The sequence below is a fragment of the Fragaria vesca genome, linkage group LG4 (assembly GCF_000184155.1).
Source record: "Fragaria vesca subsp. vesca linkage group LG4, FraVesHawaii_1.0, whole genome shotgun sequence".
NCBI classification, from domain to species: Eukaryota; Viridiplantae; Streptophyta; class Magnoliopsida; order Rosales; family Rosaceae; genus Fragaria; species Fragaria vesca.
Window position 1 is genome coordinate 5972156 of NC_020494.1, and position 19562 is coordinate 5991717.

Below are 19562 nucleotides of genomic sequence, written 5' to 3' on the forward strand. Positions count from 1 at the left end.
TGTGGTCTTATTTTTCTCTTCTTCAAATGTTAATATCTGAAACCACTTTTCTGTTTAGGCAATAAAATGAATAGGAACGCATGCACCTACTTGGCGAATGCATATCACCTTCGATGAAAACTGGGTAATTCTTTCTGTCCAACACTAGAGCCTTTAAAACCTGCGGTCATTCTCAAAACCTATCACTGTATCATTCTGTGCTTTTAGACTAAGCTCTCTCTCTCTCTCTCTCTCTCTCTCTCTCTAAATATGTCATCTCCCAGACTCCTCACTTGCTTCATCAGCATGGTGGGAGGAGGAGGACTGCTGGGAGACAATATCAACTAGTAACACTGCAACTGCATCACTTGCCTCACTGCGCACATCTGAGACTATACTGTCAACGCCATCCTCAGATGAGTCGGCGATGCCACAAGTACCTCAATCTCAAATACAGAGTTCCTCGAACCAGCAATCCGATTTAGACTTCCATAACGACTTCCCACCAAAGCAAATAGTCGACTACAATGACGTACAACGTCACCAAGAGATCTGTCCATCTCCTTCTCCAAAGAAACTGGCTCTATGTGAACCGGAGACACAACCTCTTGAAAACATGCAAAAACAGCTCGAAAATATCGTCTACGATGTTGTTCGTGTAAGAATGACTATCTTATAGAAATGATCACATAATATTTCATTTTAACTTTACATAAACTATATAACTAGTTGCTTTTATGCAGAAAGAGGTGGATAATCTAGTGAAACAAGCAGATGAGGAGAAAACGAGACAACAACAGCCTGAGCATGATAGCGGAAAGACTAGCATGGTGATTTTTCATTTTTTTCAGAGTTAGGATGTCATATATCTACTTTTAATTTTAATATTTTAGATCTGATTCTTTATATCTTATCCAATTTGTTTTTATTTAGAAATAATAATAGTAGCACAATGCTTAGGTTTACCACAGCGCTATCACCTGGTCAGCTACTGACCACCAGCTGGTGGTCAATAGCTGACCAGGTGATCACCACTCAGGTTTACCATGAGAGCCCTAAAATATATAGCCCAAACCGTGATTATTCATTTTTCAAAGATGATAACTTTTATTTTGTTTTGATCAAAACCTAGCATGTTGAGTTAGCCGGATACCTGAACCATTAACCGATCGCTTCCGATTTGCTTTGCTTTTTAATCTACGTACAGGAATCTACGACCATCACCACAAAGCAAGATCAACGGTGCTCCAAGACGATGGCATATATTCCAAATATTTCCTTTCGGATACCAGAAAGTTTTAAGATTGACAATGATAAAGTGAATGAGGTATCTGATATATATATATATATATATATGTATTTGTTTTGGTCATTATAGCTCTTCACATATGAATAAGCATGCATTCAGAGATCTGTGTGGATCTCATGTTGTGTTTGTTGGGCGAATACTTGCAGTTCGTGCCTATGGATGATATTCTCAGGCAAATTACGGCGCAGACTAATAAAAAGTATAGTTTGTTCGATAGACTCCATGGATGGAATATGGAGGGTAGAATAAGACTAGATGGCCAGGAACAATTTGATAAGGTAATTTTTTTAATTAATTTGAATCAACGAATATTAATATCTTGGAGACTTTAATTATTTGGTTGAAACTTATCGAAGATAATACGTTTACTAATGATTGATTCAAAAACCCTAGCATTAAAGTTTCACTTAAATTTTTTCATGCAGTAAGCATATATATACAATCAAAGCTCGTCATGAGATCAATTCCGGAGATTTTCAGGTTTATCCTCTATGAGGTAAACCCTAAACAATTGAAGGGAGTCAATAAACGCAAAGCGACAAACGCATCGGTGAGTTATACCATGCAGGTTCATATTATACATGTTGTTGATTTTGATGGCGTTTTGAAAACGCTATGGATTGTTTTTAACGGTGTTAAAACGCCACAAAAAGGACAGCGTCAATATAGACGGGGTTAAGAGACGGCCTGACGGCGTCAAAAAACGCCATGGAATGATTTTCATGACCTTTTTCAAACGTCATTCAAACGCGATAGATGACCTTCTGTGTAGTAGTGACAGTCACAGCTGAATTGGAAATAGTACCTAGGAACTATATTTAAATTTGCATATTCACTATATACGCAATTGTTGTTATCTACAGAATCCAGCTGATGAAGAGGGGTTGTACGTGGAGCTGTGGTTATGTGTAGCCTGGAGTAACCTGCAGAACGGCACTACAGTTGCGGTGCCACCATTTGAAGGTATATTTTTCGCTTAATTTTGTTCATATTATTTTATGTTGATATGTTCGATTTAAAAGATACTCTTGTTTGATTGTACAACCTTCTCTAACAGAATGGAAAAAAATCAAAAGCTGCGAAAAAGAAGGGTAAAACTACAGCAAGCAAACCTGACGTTGGCACATCAAATATAGATGCTGAAGCTGCAAGCGCCTTGATTAAACTAGCCGGATGAAAAGTTGGGTGACAATGAGCCAAAAATCCTGTAACGATATATCTAGTCCTAGCGTTTTGATTTGGAAAGTCTGTAAACCATGAGCTCTAGCATTGTACTTGGTTGCTAGTGCTAAAATATATTAGTTAAGTCTAGGTACAATTAAGTTTGATTGAATTGAGGTTCTCACTGTCTTGTAAGAAAACATTTCTTGAAACCTAAAAGAGGAAAAATAATTTTTTTTCTCGGAGAAAATATTTTTCTATCTAGAGGAATACAAGAGTACGATCTGATGTAAATAAAGAAAAATAATCATATTCATAATCTACTAAGCAAGTCTAAAAAACGTATGTTATTTATTCGACTAGATAACATATTCACTAGGTTGTCAAAGCATACAAATTAGGTTTGATATTATTTCGGATCTTTGTAATAAATAGTTCAGACTCAATATCCCAATTTTCATTAATCAAAGTTTAAGCGCAAAGTTTAAGGGCAGCTGCATGACTGCATCGGCATTCTTTGAAAAAGAAAAAAAAAATTCTTAATTGGAATTCATCTTTTGTTTATTTTTGATTTTGATACTGTACAGAGATTTGGTTAGCAAATTTTATTTTCAAAAACAAACATGAGATGTAAAGAGTATGAGAGGTCAAATGAGAAACTAAGAAGGTATCAGTAGAAGAACCTCTTAATTAGAGTAAACATTACCACTAAAACAATACGTGAAACATCACAACTTTCTCCTTCCTGATCTTTTTGTATCCTATTTCATGAGTAGTTTCATATTGAAAAATCGTCATTTTACTCAAATCTTTGCCCTAAACTTGTTTAGAATCTCCTCCAACACGGCAACACCACAAGGGTGACAAGGGCAAAGACAGTGAATGACAGTACACTCTCTCACCAACCCAATCATCATCAACGACATGTGTGTACTTGCCCTTTCTAGAATACTAAAACAAGCTCTTTAGGCGAATTCTTGTCCTGTCTACGGTTCCCAACTCCCATCATACGCGGGGTGAAACATCGCGTGGGACTTGGACTGGCACAAAGTAGTACTTGTACGAAGTCCAAATAGACTCTTCGGACTCCTCTCAAGATTAAAGACAGAGAGACACAGTAAAAAGTGGAAACAAGAACATAAAACACAAAGAACACCAGCTTTCATGCTAACAACCAACAAAAGCCTCTCTCTTTTCTCCTTTCCTTTCATTCCTTCATTCAAAAAGCCAAACCCACAAAGCCCTCTGTGACAGATCCATCTACCCCTTTTGAAATTTTTGGCGTGGAAATTGGAAATTGCTTGTAGGGACCATAGAGATTTCTGGGTTGTGGTTTGTTTCTGCTGTAATGGCCTAGCTTTGGATGATCAATTCTGTGTCTTTGTGATATAGTAAGTTGGTTTTACAATTCAGTGAGATAAAAGGTTGATGCTTTTTTAGTGATTTGTGATAAGATGCAATCGGACGGGTCTGATTCCGTGAGCCTGAGTCCGACAGCCCAGAGGGTGCAGCAGTCTCTGTCAGCCTCGGATACTAGAGGGAAGCATCGGATACAGGCCGAGTTGAAACGGTTTGAGCAAGAAGCAAGATTCTTAGAGGTCAGTGATGGTGTTTTAGAGTTGTTTTGGTTTGATGATTGGGAATTGAGTCAGTGATTTTGTTGCATTTGTCTTTCTTATGTGGTTGGATGCATGTGTCAATCAGATGATTGAGATTTTAGTTTTGAGAATTTTGAGCTTTAGAGGTTTGATGGTTTCGTTCGAGTTTGATGGTTGGTGTATCTACAATAGAATTGGATTGGAAACAAATAATGCATCTAAGAGAATTGCTTGAAATGGATAGGATTACTGGTTAAGCTGTTTGCTATATTCTGGTTCTGTTTTATTAAAATAGTGGGTATGGTAACCCAATTTATGGAGAATGGGAGAGTTTAGCAAGTTCTATGCCTGCCCTTTTGGGTTCAATCTCAGCTTTGCTTGTTGGTTTCGTGCCATCATAAAAATTTATGTTTAACAGGAGTGTGAAGATTCTAAATTTCTGATGTAAGTGTTGAAAGTGGGTAGAATTTGAGAAGTTATGGGTTAGTACTTGATTTGTTTGTTAAATGCTGATCCTGTTTCATTAAATCAGTTGGTTTGGTTTCCCAATTAATTCAAAATGTGAGAAATGGCAAGTTAAATACTGACCCTTTTGAGTGTATCTCACCTTTGCTTGTAATGGCCATATTTATTAGGGTGGTTGTCTGTTTACTGTTACGGTCCTTCTATGGAAGTGGATTTTTGTGGGTTCAATCTGGGTGATTTGGTTTTCCCTTGTGACGATGAAATTTTGGTCGGTTACGTTGTTCAGCTCCAGTTTAGCACTTAAGATGTAGCTTTGTACTTGAGTGATCTGATCGCAGTCTTGCTTACTATTGTATCCAAGTTGGAGAAGGCAAACTCAGTTTGCAGCGGATAGATAAGAAGGGAAACAGTTGGTTCAGACTTATTGGTGTTTATTTGTGCTGTGTTAATGAGTACATGATTCCGCTGATGCAACTGCTTGATGTTGTGACTAAGGAAGCAGATGATACTTACATGTAGGTGCTGGCCTTATCATTTACCTATTAACTTATGAGGAGTCAATAATCTTCATACGTTATGTCAGGAAATCTCATAGTTCGAAATTGTATATTTTTCCCCCTTTAGAAAATTTGATGTCAACGCTTGGGTCTTCGGAATTATATAGAGAACTTTATGTTTCATGTGCAATGATATTCATTTTGTTTCATGTGCAATGATATTCATTCTGTATTTTGTTTTCTGGATACATGTATCATTAGTTAAACGTGTGAAACAGTCACTGCTCAAGACATCTTTCAATGTAGTTTATCCTGTGAGTCTTTGGTCTATAATTTATTTCTGCATGTTGAATGTAGCGTTTTGAGTGGTGTAACTGATTAAGAATAATGTTGTCAGGGTTAGTGGGTGGTTTGGATAAATTGATAAGTAGGTTGAGTAAAAAGAGGATGCGGTGGGCGTGTTGGGTTTGTAACCGAAAAACTCAGATACACTGAGAATGGAAATGCAATTATTTCTTTCACAGCTGAACTAACCAACTCTTATTATGACATTTGTTTCTTGTTGACACTTGAAAATAACTTTTGACAAGGTGTTGTCACATATCTGCAACAATACCTTGCCTTGCATTCCACTTCCTGAATTCACGGCCTCAATCTGTATCTTACTTCCTGTGCAGTCACTCAGTTATGATTTTCCTTTTATTATGTTGAATTGTGTGCATCACTGTATTGACACTGTTTGTTTTGGATTCTCAAATATTTTTGTGGTACACCTTTACCAAGTTTGGTAACCAATAAATCGGTATATCCCTGGATCAAATTATCTGATCTACCACCCATTACTCGTGAGGTCAAGCTATTTAGTGACATGTTAATCTCATGGCATGTTTCAACCTCCCATGATCTTATAATGACATTTTCAGCTTCTTATGATCTTGGTTACCTAAACCATTCAAGCATCTTGTAACATTTTTCACATTTGGGTTAATTGGGCCTTTGTCATGGTTATTGTTTAATTTGTTTTCCTCTCTTTTTGTCCAAAGGAATTTCCATGAACTAGATTTGTATTTTGGTTATTCTAGAGGCTTGTGGGTGTGGCTCTTTTAGACTTGTGAGCAACCCAAAATTTTATTTTATGACACTCTATGTTGGTCTTTAAATTGTTGTAGAGAATCTTCTTCTTGCACAGAATAGAGTTCTGTCTACAAGTGCTTTAGTACTAAATAATACTGTTGTATGCATTTTTACTGTTTATGTTATTTGAGCAGGAAGAGCTGGAACAACTTGAAAAGATAGACAAGGCCTCAGCTGCATGCAAGGAGTAAGTATGACGGATATTTGATTGCTTAATTTTTATCTAGAATCCCCAGTTTCAACTGAACTAGATGTTGATTGAATTTTTGTCTATTCCAGAATACTGAGTAATGTAGAAACAAGGCCGGATCCATTACTCCCAATGTAACACCTCTGTCCTGAATCTTTGCATCAGTTCTCAAATGGACTTTCTGCCTCTGCTTGCATTTGTGTGCTTGACTTCCTATCCCAGCCGTTTATTATAAATCTAAGGGTCTTTTTGGGTCCTTGTGGCTGAACCATAGATTCATAACCATTTGATTTATAATACACAGCGTGGATTTGGATTGATCCAAGAACTTCTAAGCAGATAGTCCATGTCTTTGATTTTCCATCCTTTATCTGATCATGTTAATTTTTCTGGAGGACAGAACCCGTGGCCCCCTTAATCCATTTTGGGATAGATGGTTTGAAGGCCCCAAAGACTCGAAAGGTTGCAGATGCTGGATACTTTGATGGTCTGAGTAGCAGACCTCCAGTACCAATTGTTCACAGAGGCTTACATTCAGACATTTCATAGTTTCAGTCTGAAACTTTCAGAGCTTTCTTTTATTGGCCTATGTTTTACAAAGCTTCATTGTGCTTCACTCGAAGAAAAAAAAAAAAAAAAAAAATAAGACTTCCTTGTGTAGATGACAATTTATGGTAATACTTTCTATTTTCTAAGCCTCTAATGAAGGGCAATTGTTTGTGCAGTGTAAAAAAATTTCAATTAAAATGATTCAGTGTAATGGCGGAGCAGAACATTTTTCCAGGCATATCATATTGTTAGTGACATGCTTCAAGATTCGGAATGTAAAATGTATAAATCATTTGAAATCATAAACAATCTACAAATTTGCCAAGAAATAGCTTTAATGGTACAGACTGTTTTTACATCACTCAGCCCTGAAACCCCATACATGAAAAACCTTGTTCAGACAAACTCTTCAACTGGGTGTTTTCCCGGTAACTCGTGAGGCAATCCAACCTAGGCCATCATACAACCCATCTCCATTGAGGGCGCAACATGCTTGGATGTGCCAGTCATGATTCTTAATGCTGTGAAGAGATAGAGTGTCAGTGATCTCAGCTGGGGTCATGGCATCCTTGAGATCTTGTTTATTAGCAAAAACCAGTACAACTGAATGTTGAAGATCCTCATGTCCAAGCAACCTGAAGAGTTCATCCTTCATGATAGAAATTCTGGCCCTGTCAGTGCTGTCTATTACCACAATGATGGCATGAGTTCCACGGTAGTATGTTGCCCAAGAAGTCCTCAGTCTATCTTGCCCACCAAGATCCCACACCTGTCAATTACATGATTGGCAAGTGTCTTCTTTAGCTCTTTATCATCTCTACTAGAAGTAAAGCTAAACATGTTATAATGCCTTATAAGGGAGAAAAAGAAATGAAAATGGCAAAGAATGATGTATAAAAATAAAATGAAGGACGTATATGAGAGCCTTCTAAATTGAGTATCTCAATGTCTTCAATGAGTTGGAATGAATAAAACGCCCAGACCCACTGATGTTAACAGACAAATTAACTTCTAATTACAACATTCAAGTTCGTGAACTTCTGATCATCAACATTGAGCAAGTACAATTAAGTTTTATGCTTCAAGTACCTATCAACAGATAATTCATATTGTTCCCTGACATGTTAAAGTTCCCAAATAGACAATCACAAATCATCATGTATTTTACATCACACACAAGTGATGATACAGTTTGCCTCTATCTAAATCAGAAAATCACATGTTTGTAATTGTCTATGCATAAACAATGATGCATATTAATCGTTAGGGTGAGTAACCAAGTATTAAGCTGAAAGTTAATCTTAAAGAGGTTATGATGAAAAGGATCCTTCCCATAACACCAATATATATGTTCTTCCGTCTTGTCTAACGCTCACCACGCACTAACCCTCAACTATACCAGAATTGTTTGAAACATTAGATTGACAGACCATCTTATCTCCCCAGCTATTCCTGGCTTGTTGCCTTTTCAGTGTAAATTAAGTTTTATTATATCTTACGTCTTCACAAACGAAAAGCAATCAGCTGTCAAGAATTTATGAATTCTCTAAGACGTGCAGACAAGTGTCTCAGCAATGAGGTGGGCCTCTTCATCCCTTGCTAGCATTTAATCGTACTAAAAAGACAATCTTTGGCTGATGAAGAAAGCCCTGTTTCCTGCTTACGTTATTTTATCAGTTCCTTTCAATTTTCTTCAAATCTACCCTCAACATAGTTTCTTTACTTCTACACGATGACAAAGCATATCTTAACCCCAACCTTCAAACACCTCTATCATCTTTTCCTCATCCACATACAATTCATACCCAACAAAATACAAAAACCATACGCAAACACATAACAAGAAATAGTAATGGTTTCGGTACCTCAAAGCGAATGTTCTTGTAGACAAGCTCTTCGACATTGCTGCCCACAGTCGGATTCGTAGTGACAACCTCTCCCAAGTGTAATTTGTAAAGAGTAGTTGTCTTCCCAGCATTGTCCAACCCAACCACCACAATCTTATACTCCTTTGCAGGAAACAACATGAACCAAAACTTGGATATGAATGCCCCCATCTTCTATCCCCCAATCCAAAAAAGATCAGATCTTTCACCTAAAGAACCAAACTTTATCAGAAAAACAATACAACCCAAATCAAAAAGCACCCAAATATTGATAATACATAACATTTCTGATTACCCAAATCAAGATCGCAGAGAAATCAATAAAAAAGATAGCTAATTTATGTGTGTTTAATCCGATTAAGCAGATCCCATAAACGAAAAATTAGCAAGAATTGAAAAGTGGGAAAGGAAGATGATCGAACCTGGAAGAAGATGGAGGTTGAGATTGATCCGGAGAAACCCTAAATTGAAATTGGGGATTTGATTTGGGATACAAGTTTTGGGTTTTTAGTGTTTGGGAAATCAAATGTTTGCTTTTTCTGGCGAGGGGTCGGTATATAATCAGATACAGATATGCTTTGTTTCTGTGATGATGGTAAGAAAGAAAGGGAAGGAAGAGAAGCGGTCCTTCAGAATTATATATTGACTTGTTGGCTTCTGATTCGTTGGAGTTGGTATTGCTATTACAAGGCGCGCACTAGCTTTCTATTTGGGATGCTCAATTTTTTTCTGTTTTCAGAGACTTTAAACTAACCACAAACGTAAAACAAAAAATCTCTCGTAACACTTTCTCTCAGTTGATCCAAATGACACAATAAAGGGAAGATACTAGATGGAGAATAATGTTCATGAATCTCTCCGAACACCCTCTCCTAGTTGATCTAAATGAAATGTCAGAGACACGATAAAAGGGAGACAGTATACAAAGAAGAATGATGCTTATGAACATAAACAGTAACTAAGTAAGGCGATATGCAACGAAGTTAGCTTCTCAATCGAAATATCGAACATATCCTTGATTCACAGAGGAATGTTTATCTTGTGCGGGGGACAGTCGATGGGAAGCATAGAGTCACCCTCGATAATAGCATTATAGAGAACATTAAGAGGCCAATTGTGTATGCTACTAGGTACCTTGCTTGACCAAGATAGTCAAGACTCATAAACATGGTCTCACTATACAGCCTCCCAATTAGATACGCCACGTCACCAAAACAGACAGCTACCAAAACGGCAGCGCATCACTGCTCTCTCTTCAGTAGTAGTCTCAGCCGCTCTTTCTCCCACCTGGACTCTCACTTTGGAGACTCCTCCCTCCAAAGCCTTGGGTTTCTCCGCCCCTCTCCTTCTCTTAACTCCCCAACCTTTCCCTCTCTCTCTCTCATTTCCAAGTCACAATGTCTCACTCCCTCCACCTCCTCACCCCAACCGCCTTAACCTTCCCCAATCCCAAACCCCTCTCCTCCTCCGTATTCCTCGCCCCCTTCTCCGCTCCCAACCGCCGCTTTACCTTCCCCGCCCTCTCCGTCAAAGCCTCCGCCGCCGGTTCCGATCAAACCCCCTCCGTCCTCGTCTCCGCCAACGGCACCTCCTCCTCCGTCCTCTCCCCTTCTCCGGACCACGCCTCCGCCACCTCCATCGAGGTCGACGCCGTCACCGAGGCCGAGCTCAGGGAGAATGGATTCCGCAGCACGCGCCGCACCAAGCTCATCTGCACCATCGGCCCCGCCTCCGCAGGGTCCGACCAGCTCGAGGCGCTCGCCGCCGGCGGCATGAACGTCGCGCGCCTCAACATGTGCCACGGCACGCGCGACTGGCACCGCGACGTCATCCAGCGCGTGAGGAAGTTGAATGAGGACAAGGGGTATGCTGTTGCGATTATGATGGATACTGAGGGGAGTGAGATTCACATGGGCGATCTCGGCGGCGCTTCTTCCGTCAAGGCCGAGGTCAGTTTCGGCATGAAGTTGTGTGCATTTTGTTAATTTGATAATGATGATGAGCTTGATTTGCATTTTTGTGTTTGCAGGATGGTGAGATATGGACTTTTAGTGTCAGAGCTTTCGGTTCTACTCTTCCGGAGCGCACCATCAATGTCAACTATGAAGGTTTCGCTGAAGGTAGTTAAAGCAGTGATCTTTGAATCTTGAGTGTTTTTGGACTTGTTGTTTTTTACTTGCAGTGACTGATTTGTTGAGTGTGAATAATGGTGCAGATGTGAAAGTGGGAGATGAACTACTTGTGGACGGTGGAATGGTGAGGTTTGAGGTGGTTGAGAAGCTTGGCCCTGATGTCAAGTGTAAGTGTACTGATCCCGGACTGTTGCTGCCCCGGGCTAACTTGACTTTCTGGAGGGACGGGAGTCTAGTGCGAGAGCGAAATTCCATGCTTCCCACGATTTCTTCCAAGGTTTTTCATTCTTACCTTTTTTGTGAATTTTGTTAATTACTGAATGCCGAATTGCCAATGCATCTGAATCTATGATTTGTTAGTAAAGATTAGAGTATTTGCATGCCAATAATCTTAGTGAGGACAAAGCATACAGTTCTATTCTTTACCGTATGCAAAATTGCCAATGCATCTGAGTCTGAGTTTATTCAAAAAATATAACTATATAGCACATAGCATATAGTTATATTACTGAATGCAAATTTCCCCAGGCATCTGAATAGAGTGAAATCTAAGAAATCTTAGTAAAAGTTAGAATGACTTGCGTACCGATGACATTGCTGATGACAAAGCATAGTGACACATCATTACCAAAACATACGCCATCCCCAAAACAAATCCGCACCCTCACAAGCCTTTTGTTAATTGACACAATAACCTTAGCATACAGGTTTGGATGGGTCTGAAGTATTTACACAGAATGCCGGGGCAGATTTTGTATAAATGCTGTGATGCTTTTCATTGCTGCAGACTCATTGTGCAGATGTTTTTGTGGTTCTTTGGAATGGATGATCTCTGGAACACAGAAAAAAACAAGAGAAAACAAAAGAAAACATAAATGGGCTTTTTAGAATTGATCTTGTCTAGGCTTGTCCCTATTGGTGGCCTTTTGGACTCTTTCTAATTAAACTTCACTTGGACTTGGTTTAGTTTTGATGTGGTAGTGTGTATTTGTTGAGGTTGTTTGGTTTTTCGTCTTAATAAATTTATTTTCTTATCTAGTTGATACAACAAGGAATAGTTTGTTTTAGTTTAATTTTTTAATTGATTGTGCAAGTTTTAGTTTTTCTATTGATCATGCGAGTTTAATAAGCACCTTCGCAAGATAAAAGGGCAAGACGAATCACATTTCAGTGTTACTTTGGAATATATACTCACAAATTGCATATTTGTCCCGGATATTGGTGCTTTATTTTGCTTTGATGAACTCATTTGGTCTTCTGCTACGAAATATTAATTTTGATAATATTTTATATATCCCTTAGTTAAAAATAAATAGTTAAATGTATTGAAAGGTCCTGACTCTTGAACCCTGTAAATTTAGTTTGTATTGGGTGTCTGAATTCTCAAGGCTGGCCCTGCTGAAAATTGGCCTGAAATCTGGCTAGAATTTGTTAGTAAAGATTAGAGTATTTGCAGGCCAACAATCTTAGTGAGGACAAAGCATAAAGTTCTGTTCATTACCGCATGTGAAATTGCCAATGCATCTGAGTCGAAGTTTTTATTCAGTGAAGGGTAAAATATATGCATGTCAATGATCTTAGCGCGGACAAAGCATAGAGTTTTATTCATTACTTGATGCAAATTTGTCAATGCATCTGAATTGAGTGAATCCTAAAAAATCTTAGTAAAAGTTAGAATGACTTGCATACCAATGACCTTGCTGAGGACAAAACATAGAGAGACATCATTACAAAAACATACACTGCCCCCAAAACATATCAGTACCCTCGCAAGCCTTCCTTTGTTCTGAATTATATTGACACAATGACCTTAGCATGCAATTTACCCTACTTCAGGTTTGGATGGGTCTGAGGTATTTACACAGAATGCGGTGCGAGATTTTCAAAATAGCCGTAGATGTTTTTCATTGCTTCAGACTCATCGTGGAGTACCATCTGTGGTTCTTTGGAATGGATGTTCCCTGGGACTACGCAAACTAGCCCCAGGCCTTGGGCCTTCAATTCTATAGGCCCTGAAAATAAAAAGTTATGTTATACAGCCCATAAAAGAATGCAAGAAAAAAGAACATAACAAAATGTAAATGGGCATTTTTGTAATTGTTCTGTTTTCATTAATTGATCTTGTCTGGGCTTGTCCCTTTGGTTGGCATTTTGTACTTTTTCTAATTAAACTTCACTTGGTCTATTTTTGATGTATTCTAGTGTGTAGATGTTAAGGTTGTTTAGTTTTTCATCTTCATCAATTTATTATCTTATCAAGTTGATGCAATTAGAAATGTTTTGTTTTTGTTTAATTTGTTTTTTAATTATGCGTCTGAATTGAGTGAATTCTAATAAATCTTGGTAAGCTGTAGAATGACTTACATACCAATGACCTTGCTAAGGACAGAGTATAGAGAGACATCAATATCAAAACATACGCCATCCCCAAAACATATCAGTACCCTCACAAGCCTTCCTTTGTTATAAGCTTTATTGACACAATAACCTTAGCATGTGATTGACCTACTTCAGGTTCGGATGGGTCTGAAGTATTTGCACAGAATGCCGGGCCAGATTTTGTATAAATGCTGTGTAGTTTTTCATTGCTGCAGACTCATCGCACAGTACCATTTGTGGTTCTTTGGAATGGATAATCTCTGGAATACAGAAGAAAAAAAAAAAACACAAGAGAAACAAAAGAAAAGATAAATAGAGCTTTTTTAAATTGCTCTTGTCTGGGCTTGCCCCTTTGGTGGCCTTTTGGACTCTTTATAATTAAACTTCACTTGGACTTGGTTTAGTTTTGATGTGGTAGTGTGTATTTGTTGAGTAGTTGAGGTTGTTTTTTTTCGGCTTAATCAATTTATTTTCGTATCAAGTTGATACATTAAAAGATAGTTTGTTTTAGTTTAATTGTGTCAATGATCATGCGAATTGTAATTTTTAATTTTTTATTGATGATGCAAGTCTAATAAGCACCTTCGCTATATAAAAGTGTAAGACGAAGTGTATTTCAGTGTTACTTTGGAATATATTTACTCACATTTCATATTTTTTCTGGATATTGGTGTTTTTTATTTTCCTTTGTTGAACTCATTTGGTCTTGTGCTACGAAATCTTTATTTTAGTAATATTTTATATATCGCTTAGTTAAAAATAAGTAGTTAAATGTATAGAAAGGTCCTGACTCTTGAACCCTGTTAATTTAGTTTGTATTGGGCGTCTGAATTCTCAGGGCCAGCCCTGCTAGAAGATGGCCTGAATCTGGCTAGAATATGGTAGTAAGGATTAGAGTATTTGCATGGCAATATTCTTAGTGAGGACGAAGTCTAGAGTTCTATAATTACCGCATGTGAAATTGCCAATGCATCTGAGTCGAAGTTTTTCTTCTTTTTTTTTCATTGAAGAGTAAAATATATGCATGCCAATAATCCTAGTGCGGACAAAGCATAGAGTTTTATTCATTACTGAATGCAAATTTGCCAATGCATCTAAATTGAGTGAATTCTAAAAGATCTTAGAAAAAGTTAGAATGACTTGCATACCAATGACCTTGCTGAGGACAAAGCTTAGAGAGACATCATTACCAAAACATACGACATGCCTAAAACATATCAGTACCCTCACAAGCCTTCCTTTGATATAAGCTTATATTGACACAATAACCTTAGCATGCGATTTACCCTACTTCAGGTTCGGGTGGGTCTGAAGTATTTACACAGAATGCCGGGCCAGATTTTGTATAAATACTGTGAAGTTTTTCATTGCTGCAGACTCGTCGCAGAGTTCCATCTGTGGTTCTGTGGAATGGATATTCCTTGGGACCCGGTACCCAAGAAAAAACAAAAGAAAATATAAATGAGCTGTTCTTTTTTTTTCTTTTTCTTTTTTTAAAATATGTTTTCATTAGTTGATCTTGTATGGGCTTGTCCCTGTGGTGGGCCTTTTGAACTTTTTTTTTCAGTCACTTGGTTTATTTTTTATCTATTGTAATGTGTATTTGTTGGAGGTTTTTTAGTCTTTCGTCTTAATCAGTTTGTTTTATCAAGTTGATAAAATACGAAATATAGTGTTTTTGCTTTAATGTATTTATTGATCATGCAAGTTTAATAAGCACCTTCACGGTATAAAAGTGCAAGACGAGTTGTATTTCAGTACTACTTTGGAATATATTTACTCATTGATTACATCTTTGTTCTTGATATTTGTGTTTTTTTCCTTTGGTTGCTATGAAATCTTTATTTTAGTAATATTTTGTGTATCACTTGGTTAAGAATAAATAGTTAAATGTATTGAAAGGTCCCGACTCTGGAGCCCTTTAAATTTAGTTTGTCTTGGGCGTCCAAATTCCCAGGGATGGCCCTGCTGAAATCTGGCTCGACTCCCATGGCGTCCTCGCTGACCTCTATCTCCCTACGTGATAGCCTCCTATGCCAGTGCAAGTCCCACAATTGGACGCACCACACGTATCTCCCATTGCTTTATAAGAAACTCTGCTCGAGCATTAAGTAACCTTTGAGTCAACTGGGGGAACTCCCTCTTATAGCTACCCTGCTGGCTACACTTTTAACATTTAACGCTAACTACTTGGCACTGCCCTTCATGATAACTACCACAAACACGGCATTGTGATAAGTCTCCCTGATTAGCAAGTGTACAAAACCATCCACTAAACCAATTAATATTGTGCCCAAATTATCGCTCACTAAACCAACCACATCTTGTGTCACAGCCTCAGAAACTCCATCTTGTAGACAAATATTATTATAAAGTGACTTAGGAGCTTATTATAAACTTATTGCTCTTTTCTTATATACGATACATTTGATTTTATATAGTAGTGAAGCCTCTGTCAACACAGACTAGGTTATGGCTTGACTTGGCGAAAAAGAACTTTTTCTGGACTGGTGTGTGTCAAACTTTGCATGTTTTTGGAAGGCATATAATGATTTGAAAACTTTGACTTCATAATAATGGTGCATGTTTGCAAAAAGGATAATTATTTCACAACAAAGAACTAGGTTTGGGTTCAAGAAGGTGGTAAAGCGAATCTTATACTTTATTAATCCTGCGTGGAATCTGTCTCATCAAGCTTCAAATCTCTCACAAAAGCATATCATGATCATTAGCTATAACTTGGAAAGCCATTGTCCTTTGTTAGTATGTTCCCAAGAAGACATGCACCTTTGCTTGCTGAATGAATTGCTATTTTTATTTTCTTCATTGTCACAACTAATGATCTCATACTTAAGCTATCATTATATTCAGGATTGGTTGGACATTGATTTCGGGATCGCAGAAGGTGTTGATTTCATTGCTGTATCTTTTGTCAAGTCTGCTGAAGTGATCAATCATCTTAAAAGCTATATTGCAGCACGGTCCAGGTAAAGAGTTAACTCTTAAACTCCACACTGGCACGCAGAATACATGTGGACACCCATATAATATAATACACACACACATACACACATGTACACGGTATGTTTAAGAAGTTCTTTTGGCAACTGTTATCAAATCATCACGAAATCTCCATTTCTACTATCATTTAGTCTCCTTTCTGCACCTGTTTGACTTAATACTACCGACTGCTCCTTAATCGTTTTTTTTTATTGTTAATAAGTCCGATATATATAGATTCAGTATGTATACGCTAATATAATCCTATATTTATGTCTTTTTGCTGTTCAATCTGAATTATGTGGTTTTTCATTCCTTTTAGTTCAGCAAGTAAAGAATATAGTGCTATCACTGTTCCTTTTAGTTTGGCAGTTTCAATATGTCCAAAATGGTTAACTTGCATCTCATGAGATTTCTTTCATCATGTTGATGCAGCGATATTTCTGTTGTGGCAAAGATAGAGAGTATTGACTCTCTAAAGAACTTGGAAGAGATCATCCTTGCATCAGATGGAGCAATGGTAGCAAGAGGTGACCTAGGTGCTCAGATACCATTGGAACAGGTCCCGTCAGCCCAGCAAAAGATTGTTCAAGTATGTCGGCAGCTAAATAAGCCAGTCATTGTTGCTTCTCAATTACTCGAATCTATGATCGAGTATCCTACTCCCACTAGAGCTGAAGTAGCTGATGTTTCTGAAGCAGTGAGGCAGCGAGCTGATGCTCTGATGCTTTCTGGTGAGTCAGCTATGGGCCAGTTCCCAGAGAAGTCATTAGCTGTTCTCAGAAGTGTTAGTTTGAGGATCGAGAGGTGGTGGAGGGAAGAGAAACGTCATGAACCTATGTTACTCCCAGCTGTTGGATCATCATTTTCAGATAGTATATCGGAGGAGCTTTGTATTTCTGCTGCCAAGATGGGTAAGTATTATTTAATATCTATTATTAGCTTTGGTAAATATGTCTGTGATTTAGCTGAAGGACTTGTCCAGTTGGTAAGTACTTTATTGTTCTGTGGTATGAAGCTGCCTGAGTTGGTTGCATATATCACATACCATACTTGCAGTAGATGTGCATTAATTGTCTCAATAAGAAGTCTTGTTTAAAAATTTACACAAGTAACAATAATAGAAGAATACATGCAGTAGTGGACTGAAAATCTCATACAGCAAAATTATACATAAGGAGGAAACAAAGATATGCAAGAATGGAACGTACAATATAGATGGTGCGACAATGTATAAAGAGGAAAAAGTCCAAGTATATGCCATCTGGAAATGTTAGTCCAGCTTCTAGACAACTAGGCTTGATGCATTAAACCTCTATATAACAGGAAATTTTTCAGTAATAAACCATGGGTACCAAACGGACAATCGTAGCATATCTTGATATTGCATAAAGAAAAAATTAGTTAACTGTTATGAATAAATTCATGTCCAATGTTGAATTGTTCCCTTTTTCTTCTTTTGTTTTGTCATTTGGCTTGTCTGAAGTCATTATTCTCTGATTGCCTTACTCATCACTTGCTCCGCTTTGGGACCTGTTGCTAATGCATTTCAAAGGCCTGACTTGTCAATTAACTGACCATTGCTGTTAAATTTCATTCTTCTTCAGATCCTTAGAAGAGAAAAATCAAAATTTCTTGCCATTGTATACTTGCATGTGGAATCTTATCTTGATGTAAATTGTCATTTTGTAGCAAATACTTTAGAAGTGGATGCTCTTTTCATCTTTACAAAGACAGGCCACATGGCATCTCTCCTGTCGCGCTGCAGGCCTGATTGCCCAATCTTTGCTTTCACTAACACAACATCTGTACGGAGACGTTTAAACCTACAGTGGGGGCTGATACCATTTCGTGTGACTTTTTCTGATGATATGGAAAGCAACCTTCACAAGACCTTCTCACTGCTGAAGGCCAGGAATCTGATCAAATCAGGTGACCTTGTCATTGCTGTCTCAGACATATTGCAGTCCATTCAAGTTATGAATGTTCCGTGAGTACTGATTGGTTAGATTCCAAACCTCTTCTTGATCTTACTTGATTGTGTTATCTGTCGAACTGCTATATTTGTTGCTATCGTTACTACAATTTGTTTACGGTGGAAAAAAAGCGGGTCAGTCTGGGAACAGTTCAGTCACAAGTCACAAGTTATTTACCTTACCTCCCGGGTACCCTGTTTTTAAATCTCACCCTAGTTTGGAGGGGTTTATGCCACTTGAGCTGCCTGCTTTGCAAAGTACTTGCTAGTTGTAACATTAATTTGCTGTGTTAAGAGTAATATGAAGAGATGTGTATCCTTTAGACACAGATGCTTTTATGGTTTGTCAAAACACAATAATTTATCCGAACTATTGTATTGCCTGGTTCAAGTTAATGTTACTGTTTTGACATCAACAATGATAGATCCATTTTGAAGTTACTATAGTGTTTTATGTATTCTGGTGCTCTTTGTGTCCACTTTGCTTGGTTTCAGTCATATTTTGTTTCACTCTTTGGATTACACTCCCTCTCCATACGAATGATACGATACATACAAAACTGATTGACATGCTTCACATAAGTAATGGAGCACACAGGTCTAATCTCGTTAACCAATTGATAAGAACGGAAGATTTCATTCTACCTATTCATCATGCTTTACCGAATCCCTAAACTAGCTAGATAGATTTACCAACTACTAAGCCAAGAGGTGTGAGAATAGTAATATACAGTTTAAAACAATATGGTAGATTTACGTTTACCTAGAAAAGATGGCAGTGTTTCCTGGGATTTTCTTTAAGCAGGGATTGCATTTTTATATGGTAGGCAAATACCTAAAGAGGACTTTAGAGCCATATATCCATAGAGAGGCATGTCTCAAATCCTCTTCACAACAACGCATGCTAAGACGGTTGTAGCTTCACTCCATTAATTGACCTGCTGTATCTTATGCGCCGACGAGAGACCAATCTGTTTGTAGTGATGGAAAGTAGGTATGAAAAATCTGCAGGGCAGCAATGCTGGTCTTGACATCTCTCTCGGGCACAGAGATATCAAGTAGTCAGTTTGCTAGCTATGCTGCGTTTCATTCCGGCAATAGTAGTATATATGCATATGGTTCAAAACACCTTGTTCCGTCACCTCCACCGCTGGTACATTCTACAAATGTGCTTGATCATACACGGATCATTTTGCAAATCATTCTAGCATACAGGTTTTGTTGCTTGATTTTGTCAACGACAAACCATTTTGTCAAAATTTTATGTGTACCGATTACATGTGTAGTAACTAGCAAGTCTTAGATACA

At 37.9% G+C, this 19562-nt stretch overlaps 3 protein-coding genes across 4 annotated transcripts; 2 read left to right on the forward strand and 1 right to left on the reverse strand.

The window, feature by feature from the left end:
• Positions 1 to 3693: 3693 nt before the first annotated feature.
• LOC101304084 (guanine nucleotide-binding protein subunit gamma 2-like) lies at positions 3694 to 6954 on the forward strand. 2 transcript variants are annotated; one of them, XM_004296551.1, is made up of 5 exons: positions 3694 to 3794; positions 3890 to 4047; positions 6278 to 6330; positions 6423 to 6467; positions 6734 to 6954. In XM_004296551.1, exons 2-5 carry the CDS (start codon positions 3904 to 3906, stop codon positions 6816 to 6818), a joined length of 327 nt encoding a protein of 108 aa, XP_004296599.1. In that variant the 5' UTR covers positions 3694 to 3794; positions 3890 to 3903; the 3' UTR covers positions 6819 to 6954. The 2 variants fall into 2 exon arrangements, 1 of the variants encoding a protein (XP_004296599.1); XR_184438.1 differs by having other exon boundaries at positions 3769 to 5031; positions 6734 to 6809.
• Positions 6955 to 7052: 98 nt separating this feature from the next.
• On the reverse strand, positions 7053 to 9458 carry LOC101304469 (ADP-ribosylation factor-like protein 5-like). Its single transcript, XM_004296552.1, has 3 exons — positions 9191 to 9458; positions 8748 to 8977; positions 7053 to 7651 (listed from the first exon to the last, which is right to left on the reverse strand). Exons 2-3 carry the CDS (start codon positions 8937 to 8939, stop codon positions 7292 to 7294), a joined length of 552 nt encoding a protein of 183 aa, XP_004296600.1. The 5' UTR covers positions 8940 to 8977; positions 9191 to 9458; the 3' UTR covers positions 7053 to 7291.
• Positions 9459 to 10165: 707 nt separating this feature from the next.
• On the forward strand, positions 10166 to 18697 carry LOC101307487 (pyruvate kinase isozyme A, chloroplastic-like). Its single transcript, XM_004297933.1, has 6 exons — positions 10166 to 10717; positions 10798 to 10888; positions 10984 to 11177; positions 16151 to 16266; positions 16715 to 17193; positions 17972 to 18697. Exons 1-6 carry the CDS (start codon positions 10166 to 10168, stop codon positions 18271 to 18273), a joined length of 1734 nt encoding a protein of 577 aa, XP_004297981.1. The 3' UTR covers positions 18274 to 18697.
• The last annotated feature ends 865 nt before the right edge of the window (positions 18698 to 19562 follow it).

Bases quoted from the DNA above. Each gene is read 5' to 3' on its own strand.
- LOC101304469 (XM_004296552.1), bottom strand. From the start codon at position 8,939: ATGGGGGCATTCATATCCAAGTTTTGGTTCATGTTGTTTCCTGCAAAG. The intron at 7,652-8,747 runs GTACCGAAACCA...TGTAATTGACAG, and splicing joins ACAAGAACATTCGCTTTGAG to GTGTGGGATCTTGGTGGGCA.
- LOC101307487 (XM_004297933.1), top strand. From the start codon at position 10,166: ATGTCTCACTCCCTCCACCTCCTCACCCCAACCGCCTTAACCTTCCCC. The intron at 16,267-16,714 runs GTAAAGAGTTAA...ATGTTGATGCAG, and splicing joins TATATTGCAGCACGGTCCAG to CGATATTTCTGTTGTGGCAA. The intron at 17,194-17,971 runs GTAAGTATTATT...GTCATTTTGTAG, and splicing joins TATTTCTGCTGCCAAGATGG to CAAATACTTTAGAAGTGGAT.
- LOC101304084 (XM_004296551.1), top strand. From the start codon at position 3,904: ATGCAATCGGACGGGTCTGATTCCGTGAGCCTGAGTCCGACAGCCCAG. The intron at 6,331-6,422 runs GTAAGTATGACG...TGTCTATTCCAG, and splicing joins GCCTCAGCTGCATGCAAGGA to AATACTGAGTAATGTAGAAA. The intron at 6,468-6,733 runs GTAACACCTCTG...TCTGGAGGACAG, and splicing joins CCGGATCCATTACTCCCAAT to AACCCGTGGCCCCCTTAATC.